We start from the raw sequence: 10,053 nt of genomic DNA on the forward strand, positions 1-10,053 counted from the left end.
ATTTAGAATGATATTTTGTAAACTCACATTCATTCATTCACACACTTTCATTCAAACAACTTATGCCACATATTGTATTGGGCATTGATGATAGAGATGGATGTGGCATTGTACCAGCTCAGTTCATATTTCTATATTACTGAAGGAGATCAGTACGTGATAGGTGGGGATGCCATGTGATAAGTTCTGTGACAGAGACAAACACAGAGTTATCAAACACAAAGTACCCCTAACTATGGTGCTAGGGCATCTGTAAATTTTAACAAGAATCAAATTTGGAAAGACAAGTAAAGGAGAGATGCTAAATTCCAGCAAAGAATGTTCCAGGAATAAAGAAGAAGTGGTTTGAATCAGATTTCGTATCACTAGAGTAGCTGTGGTGAGAAATGTAGAAATATGCCTGGAGAGATGAGCAGGGACAGGATCTTGAAGAGTCCTCACCCATCATGCTAGCACCGCACAGTACATGGGATGGTTTGGAGTGAGGAAGGGGGACCAGTTAGAAGATACTGTGGCTGAAATATAAAGGACTGATAGGATAATGGTGTGAAGTAAAGATAGGAATAGATTTAAGAGACATTCTGCTGAAGAGGAAGAGAAAGTAATCAACAGTAATTTCCAAGTTTCTGATGTGAGCAACAGGACAGCTAATTTGCCATTTCCTGAGCTGGCGAAAGTAATAGGAGAAGGACCTCTTACAATAAGATCGTGGCTTCATTTTTAAACATGTGATATCTGTGATATCTGGGACGCATCCACATGGAGGTGTTCAGAATGTGTTTAGAAATGGATGTCTGAAGCTCAGGAAAGATTAAGCAAGATATATAAAGATAAATGGCCATCATATATGATGATTGAAGCTATGGGTGTAGATAATAGAGAAAGGAAAAAAATAAGGGAGCAGACAGAATCCTAAGGAACATCTAAAAGTTAGGAAAAAGCAAGCATTAGAAGATACCGAGATGTGGTCATAGATACCTCAGGACAGCAAAAAGAAATTGATGATCTTAAATCAAAGGTAGAAAATCTTAAGTATTGGAGAGTTTTCACAGGTTGAAATGTTTCTGAGAAATTAGGCCTGAAAAATATAGGTTGGGAAAAACAAAACAAAACAAAAAATGGTTCTTGGTTATCTGAGAGAACTTGCTGTAGAATGGGAGTGGATCGGAAGTCGATCTTTTGTAGAGTAAACAGAAAATGGCAAAGAGAAATCAATTGTAGACAACTCTTTCAAGAAGCTGACATTTATAATAGAATGTAGGACAAAATATGAGGTTTGTTTGGTTCGTTTGTTTTGAGAAGCTTGCACGTGTTTAAATGTTGGAGGAATATGATTCTGAGATGTTTATAATTTTAAGCAGGGAAATCAATATCGATTGCTATTTGAAGGCCTTTTTTTTAACAGCAGAAAAGAAAAAGCTTTATTAGAAGGGAAAATACACTTCCAGATGTGGGAGCAGGCCTGAGCAAGAGAAGCGTGGCTCAAAAGCTACTTGAAGGCCTTTTATTCTTACAAAAACAAATGTTCTAGAGATCATAATATTTAAACAGATTTGTGATGAGTTCAACATTTAAAAATAATTTGTATTTAATATAGTCTTTCATTGGAAATGTTTTAATGAACCGAAGTGATACTTCTTTTACCAAAAATATCCCCTTTCCCTTAAAAAATGAAAAAAAAAAATTTGGTTTAGTTATGCAGGAAAATAGCATAAAACTAAAAATATTCTTCTTACTGATAGCAATCTATTTACTAAAAAGATATCACAATTTCATCAGATATGCCAGTCAATATTCTTTCAAGAAATAGATGGCATAGCAATACTGTATAATTTGAGAATTTTTAATAAAGGGGTTGTTTATTAGGGAAATAGTATGCATAGGAAAACCAAACAGGATATCAAGAGTGGGGGGCTTTTATTGCCCATAGACCAAAGGGTCTGAGAAGAGGAAACAGTCATCTGAACCTGGAGTCTAGAAGGCCCATTTAAGAAAAGGTGTGGTATTTGGTTAAGGGGTCATCTCACAGTCTCTTCCTTTTGTATTAATCTGCTGGGGTGGCCCATTGAATGAGCATTACTATAAGCCAAACCTAATTATAATTCAAAGGCAAAAAAGCTTGTTGATGTGTCCTTATAGTTCAGCCTCCCAAGGTCTAGAGCAGGGAAAGAAGGTAGAGAATGGCTCAAGAGAGGCATGGAAGCTATCCATCAATTATAAAGACAGCTGTTAAAAGCAGGGAAGTGGGTCATTTACCTACTTTCTAATATAATTTATTCCAGTAGTAGTTGATGTGTCCTGTGAAGTTGAGTGCCATTTCTGAAGACTTGGAATGGGTCATGCTCCTAAGATTTGTAGATCAGCATTTATCATTAGTATTGTTATTAATGACCTTTATGTTACCTATGATCTCAAAGTCCTATGCTATTTCTCAGTGATAGTGTAAAGATCATCGTCTGCATTTGACATCTTCCCTTCTTACAAGTGTTTATTAGTTTATTCAACATTAAAATCGTGGTAATTAAGTCTATTTTACAGAGGTATCAGAGGATAAAATGAATTAATATGCTAAAGTACATAATACACACATGATGAATTATTATTCTTTCCCCATTAAGTTATTTTTATAGCTTTATTAAAAATTATTTACACTGCTAAGCTATTTTAATAAGAGTAGTAGTTGAATTTAATTCAAGGTTAAAATCAACATCCACCCCGCTCTGTGGTAGGTGTTTTTGTACCTTGGGGATTGTAGCCTTCATTCTCATGGCCCAAAGACCATGTTTACTCTGTTGTTAGAAATGTTGCTTACATGATTTTTTATTTTAATACTGAATAGATGCACAACCATAGCCATACATCCTTTACTTTTTGGCATATATTTTATGCAACAATTATAATCTATTACAGGAATTTGCTTTAGGGAAGTAACGCCAATGAAACATTCATGAATTGTTTATCTTTAATGTATCATCTACCTGAGTAAATGAGCTACAAGCCACAAAATGTTCTATGTTACTTAGCTCATATAGGTAAGAATGAGTATCATCGATTTCTAGGATGATGACAGACTGAAATAGGTATTTTTACAGACATTAAACCATGATGATTGAAAGAGCATGTGGCAAAAATAGATACTGTCCAGAGAAATCTTTTGAAATCTGAGTTTCCTATAAATTTTATATAAAGTTTATTTGGACTGAGTTTGGAGACTTTCTTTGTTGTATATTGATTAATAATAGCAGAGAAAAAGAAAGTCATGGTTAAATTTGTTTTTCTATATTCATGTCCTTTGCTGTATGGGTGTCAATAAATACTAACTGCATTCATAATTTATTTGCCACCTGCTTTTAAAAAGAAATTAATACATATCTATTAACTTTGTTATACTATTTAAAATGCCACAGAAATTGTTTTAGTTTTCAATTTCATAAAGTAAAAGGCTAATTTTTAACTATCTAAACAGTAAACATTCTATCAAAATGAAAAAGTAAAACTTTTTATAAGTTGAAACCATTTGTTCTCTTATAGAGACATATATTTTATGTCTTTCAAAGCTATTCAGGCCATAATTGAGGATTTGTACCACTTATAAGTTACAGCTCTTCATTATATAGTCAACTTGAAAATAAGCTATCAGCTACACTGGAAATTGGGTGAAGGAATATGGATAGATTAGTATTTCTGAGAAAATAATGCTTTATAAGTTGAAATAATGCTTTCCAGGTAGATGAGCAGTACCTCTCATCTCTGTATACAAATTTTAACATATTATATTATTTAGAAACTTGAAAGTATCATCGTATGATCTCTCATCCCCTTCCAAGACAAAATAATGATAATAAAAATATGTATATATACACACATACACATATGGATATGTAAATTCATGCATATACATATACATTCTGTTTTACAATTATATCTTTATAAGAGTTGTAAAATTATGCTATTTCCTAGTTTTCTTGGTTTGCGATATGATAAAATTATTTTACCTTTTCGAAAAACTTAAAGATTATCTCTTCTCCTGGGACGTGAGCCATTTCTGCATCTGATTTCAGCCTAGTGTCCTAGGTGTGTCTGTACACTCTCCTTACACAAAGTCCCCAGCCAAAGGCAAACTGCTTGACTCGCTGTTCCAATACCAAGCTCATTCATTCCCCGTCTATAGACTTTGTTCCTAAATGGCTTTTCTCTAGAAACATTAAAATTTAAAACATATCTCAAGACTCTACTCTTCTTCACAGACCTCCCCACACTAAAGGAATTTCGTTTTTATAATGCTCATCTACACCAATGCTTTGCCAACTAAGTCCAGGCTTATGGTATTTCTTTTACTATTAGATTGAACTATTGATCACTCATCTATTGTTATCTTGCTTTTGTTGCTGGGTATGTTCTGACTTCTCTTTTCAAAAATGTTTCCCCTGCCCTCTCCAGCTGAAGTGCTGAGCATAGCGTCTGACACGTAGTGGCCGAGTGAAAAGTGTCACTTCTTACTCAGTGAAAATACATACCCCTAAGAGCATCATTTTTATGTCAGAGTTGAAAATAAATTTTGATAGGCAGTTCTCAGACTAAACTGTGTCAATAACCTATGGTAACTCAAACAATTCCTTCCAGCCCGTAAATATACAGGCTTTTTGAAGAAAAAATATGCAGGCTTTTTGCAGAAAAAGAAAATGTGTGACATAACTGACAAAATCTGTGTAAGACCCATACGTGGGGATTTTTATTCCTGTGTCTTTTAAACTATTCATTTAGCTTGAGAAGTCTGAACTTAATTGTCTTTATTCTATTAGAAGTAACTTCCCAAATCAATCCTTCTAAAGTTTTTAGCAGCAGTTTTGCATTAAAATGTTCAAATGAGATATTGTACGTAACACCATTAAATATATTAGAGAAAAGCAGAGCTGTTCTTGTTGGACTTGGGTTAAGTGCCAGAATGCATGGCCATTCGCTGCTTCCTTCCACGTTTCTCTGCAGAACCCTAGGACTCTAAGGAACAGGGTTAGAGAAGCAGTGTAGACCCATATCATTATTATTTAGTGCTTTCTAAATCTATCCAGTATTTCTGACAAGATGGTGCAGTGGGTTCATGCTTTGACACTTTCCCTCAACTCTAAACACATAGCAGTGCTAGATAGAAGAGCTATCGCATACCTCAGAGATATTAAATATCAGCATGGAACAAAACTGGGATAGAACCAGAGAAAATAGAGATCAGGCATGAACCCCAGGCCTACTGGTTTCCAGGTTCTCAAGCAATCAGAATAGAGACACACATGATGGCATCCTGGAATGAAGAGTTCTAGCTGAGCCTTAACTTGTAAAAGGAGTCTAAAATATAGCCTACTGCTTTTAGGAAGTCATAATCCTAACGAGACTAGAGAATGAAAGGGAGGGACGCAAGAATAGTTTCAAGACTAAGAGGAGCTTCCAAAAGAGGTCAAGTACTTTGCAGGACTAGATTTCCATTGAACTGTCAGTTCTCTTGACAGGCATCAATAAAAGCATTTTTCTTAACCAACCAAAGTTTTATGAGCAGGACTTATGCTTGTCCCTTGAAGTCAGGCTAAGAGACTCTAGGATTAGTAAAATACCTACATCATGCACTAACACAACGCTACAAAGACAGTCATAGTACATTGAGCTGTAGTGACCTACGTCATCACCCGGATCTGACGGGTACCAATTGACTACCCATGACTTATAACCCAGTTGGAAACTGATGACCGTTCAAACAAGTTACAGTCCTTTGCATTCAATTGCACACAGTATCAGGGACATTAGAGTAGCCACATAAGCACGGAGATCTGCCTTGAAGTAAAAGTTGACTCCTAGTCTAAAATCAATTCAGACTATACAGTGCATACAGTGTATTTTATACATACGTAATGCACAGCTGGGAAATGAGTCTATCAACAAACCTTTTTGAAGAAATCTTCAATTTATTAAATTTAAAATTTCCTCAACACCAAGTATAATGTATAATTTAAATATAGGACTAGATAAATGAGGAATAATACAATCAACCATCTTATTATTTCATTAGATGAAATTCATTTTAAAGAAAATGGTTATTGTTTTTTTTTCAGCTGATGACAGCTCTTCTAACAGGGCTTTGATGTGCATCTCCTCTAACAGCTGTATCCCTGTTCGCAGGTGCTGTGATGATTTCCCGCCTGTGTGGACTTCAGCTGGACAAGTCCAGCTGCTCAGGTACTCCACATCCATTAAAGATTCTTTACATTATAAGGCAGTAACTTAACCTGCAGACAATAATAATAGTAAAACTTGAAATTCTGGGTGGAAAAGTTGAAGGGGTTAAGACGTACAAATTGGTAGCTACAAAATAGTCATGGGGAGGTGAATATAGTCAATAATATTGTAATAACTATGTACAGTGCCAGGTGGGTACTAGACTAATTGGGGGAATCATTTTGTAAATTATATAAATGTCTGACCACTGTGCTGTACACCTGAAACTAATTTAAAATAATATTGACTGTCAACTCTAATTAATATTTTTAATAAAAAATTTAAAAAATAAAACAGAAGAAAAATTTGAAATACTAAATAATAACAAGCATGGAACTATTGAATTTCTGTCATTGGTTTGGGGGCAGGGAGAATATTAACATTTAAATTTTATGAAATATATAGTGAACTTAACGCTTATTCTAGGTAAACAATGTATGCAAAATGAAGAAAAATCAAACACTTAATTTTAATTTACTATAATAAAATTTGAGATTATTAGCATTTAATTATCTCTCTGAAGTAAATTGCTTGGTTTCTATAATAAGGAAACCCTGCACAATCTAACATATTATTGCTTTAAAATTTGTAATTTTCTTCTACTTTTTCAGAAGAGCTCCTTATTTGCAATCTAGACATGTTTAAAAGTCAATTTATTAAACTTTAGACTGACTTTTAAACATTTTTATATCTTCTGACCTTGAAACATTTATAAAAGCTCATAATGTATATTTGTGATTGTACTTTTGTTAAAACTGCTTTAAATTCTCTAATTTATTGTAGTCCATTGTTAACATCTCTCTTGAGTAATTGAATTTTGATTTCATGTAGAGGATATATAAAAAAATACATAGGGACAATATAAATGTCATAACTAAAAGATAATATAAATTGGTGATAAAGGTATATTCAAACATATATTCTAAATAAATTGCAGATATTTTATATCAAAACTAGGTAAAACTATATTCTTTGTGTCTTTCAGGAGTGAACCACATTATGAAGTAAAGTCAAAAGCATGATAATTATAATCAAATCATAGTATAAAAAATCTTATTTTTTTATGCTGCTGAAAATGAATACTCACATAGCATTGAATTTTATAAATACAAAAAGAAATCAAGAAATGAGCAAATCTGGTCCCATAAAATATGCAAAGATAAATTCTCTTTGGCATTATTTCTCTACTAGGCATGCATATACATCAGATTAGGTACCCAAAAGGAAGTATTCTTAATCTCTTTTCTAAGAGTAAGAAAGATATTAATGAGATAGTTCCATTCTTTGAATATTAAGACACAGCACATAGGTCCACTTCCCAAGTTTATTAACATAAAAGAGAGATTTTTTCAAGATATTCCTAAATAAGAACATATATCACAACATGTTATCATTTACTGCCTGCTTTGACTTGTTCTACCTTTAAAAATGTGGTCAGAAGAACAAAAGACCTGCCGTTCATACTGAGTGATAGACAACTTATAGATAATAATATAGAACACATTTTTGTTGCCCCATTTATTTTAGTCACTCACCAATTCACTTACAGTTCATTTATAAAGTATACATCATATTGCTACATCTTTTGAGTTAGAGTAAAATAAAGAACTAGCAAAAACAGTTTTTAGAAATAAAATCCGTATTTTATTAAGTGTTCTCTATTTATATTTTATATGCTTTTTAGTTTGTCAGTCAAATATGATAAAGTCAATGCTTCTGTTTTTAAGAATTCTTTTAAAGCTAATCCACGTTAAGATGTGTCAATACACATTACACCTTCCTATTTATTTTCAAACATCATATTCCTTTAAGGTCAGCGTTTCATAGACTTTTATGAGCCCAATCCTTTATGAGCATCCAATAATTCTCCCAGTGGTCACACAACAGATGGTGAGCATCTGGTCTCCCCTCACCTCGAGGCTGACGTCATTAACAAGAACATCAAGCCCAGACACAGTGTGGGTGTTGCAGGTTAAGTATATTTCGACGAGTCCTGTCTGTTACCAAGTTTCATTAGAAAGACTTGTTGGGCTGCTTATGCAACAGAAAATTGTTGAACAGAATTTGTCTGGCTTAATTTAAGTGGAAAGTCTTTTTCCAGTCATTTGCAGTAGTAGAGGTTAATAAAGATTAGGTTAAGGTGCTATTATAACAATCAGCAATTTAAAGGAGAATTAGGAAAAGGTACTAAATGTAAAATTATAGGATGATATATTATGAATATAATTTAATATATGTATAATAAGAATAATATAGCTTAATAACATTTCTGAAATTTGTGAAAACTAAAACAAAACGCAGAACTTCTCATGCAAGTGCTGTGGAGCTATTTCAGGTTTCTGTTCCACAGTTAATCTTTCCTGAGGGCCCTGTGCTGGAATTTCAAGAGAAAGAGAGCACGTTCTGCCCACGGGAACTTGTTTTTCGCAGTCTTCCTGGTGGACTCTTAAAATCCATGCAGCTCCTGATACTGCTCTAAATGTATTGTCTATATGTATATTTCATCCATGACAGTGCATGCATATCACACCCCACAAAGGCGTTCATGATTTCATAATATCGAGAACTGCAAGGGGTTATAGAAATTCCGTTCGGAATTTGACATTTTTAGATTAACAGATTCTGGAGTTAGAGGAACAGAATTTGGTTTAATATCTGCCGCTTCCTTGACATTAATTTGAGCATTATGTTATTAACCAGTTTCTTCCTCCATTAAAAAAAAAGGATAATATGGGTTATACCACATAATAGTATGAGGATTAAATGAAGTAATGCTGTAAAACTCTTAGGATGGTCTGTGACACAGAGCAGGGCTTTAGTAAATGGTCGCAGTAATGGTGATCATAGTGAAAGAAGCAGGAAAAGAAAAAAAAGAAGAGGAGAAGTTGGAGAATGCAATGGTGACAGAAATTAGGGTTCATGGAAAACTCATAGAGCTCCTGAATATAGGGAGATGGACGAGGACAATTATTTAATAATCTATGCATACAGTTCACTAATATAGACAAGTTAGGCAAATAAATTTAATTTACCTTCCCAACAGCCCTATAAGGAAGGTGATATAATCCACACTTTAAACATGAAGAACCTTATATTTAATGTACCTAGCCCAAAGTCACACAACTCCTTAGCTGAGCTGGTATCACGAAGGGAAACCAAGACTCACGTCATCGTACATCTTCTCAACAATCCACTACATAATAGCCATCACTTCCCTGGTCTCTATATACATTGAGAGAAACAACAACAACAACAAAGATAGGTACCTAATTGCAAATTATTGACATTTAAGCCTAAAAGTTATTTTTTGTTTTTACATTCATCACTTGTCCAGCTTATACATGTTTATGCTTCTCTAAAGTGATACACCCAGAGTGGGATCAAACTTAAACTCTTTCCAGAATGATATTTCTACACCATCAGTTGTGAATGTATTGGCCTCCAGACACATGATCATAAAAAACAACGCGAGAGGACGACAAAGCAGTGAGACATCGGTGTGGCTAAAGAGACTGGGCAAGTGTGTTCATTCTAGTATCAACTCTATAGATTCCTAGGTCCCATCTAGGGAGCTGTCTATTTACCAACTAGAAGTTTGTTTAGTCTCTTCATTACTGAGTAGCCGTGTCCCTCTCTTCTCCACTTCATCTTCTCTCTGCTCTAAATCGTTTTGAGTAAATTAAAGATGAAAATACTGTGTACGGTCTCTCTCCATCTTAAGGATAAAGAACCCGGCTCTGAGGCAGAAATGTGTAAGAACTCATAGAGGTATCTACAAATCTTCTGTCCTCT

General features: G+C 34.1%; 1 protein-coding gene across 1 annotated transcript in view; it reads left to right on the forward strand.

Moving 5' to 3' along the window:
• MALRD1 (MAM and LDL receptor class A domain containing 1) overlaps positions 1-10,053 on the forward strand; it is a 520,465-nt gene that overhangs the window by 415,738 nt on the left and 94,674 nt on the right. The window contains 2 exon segments of the mRNA XM_023533144.1: positions 6,099-6,183; positions 6,185-6,222. Of these exon segments, the coding sequence (XP_023388912.1) occupies positions 6,099-6,183; positions 6,185-6,222 (123 nt within the window).

This window comes from Pteropus vampyrus, unplaced genomic scaffold (assembly GCF_000151845.1).
Source record: "Pteropus vampyrus isolate Shadow unplaced genomic scaffold, Pvam_2.0 Scaffold96, whole genome shotgun sequence".
In the NCBI taxonomy this organism is placed as follows: Eukaryota; Metazoa; Chordata; class Mammalia; order Chiroptera; family Pteropodidae; genus Pteropus; species Pteropus vampyrus.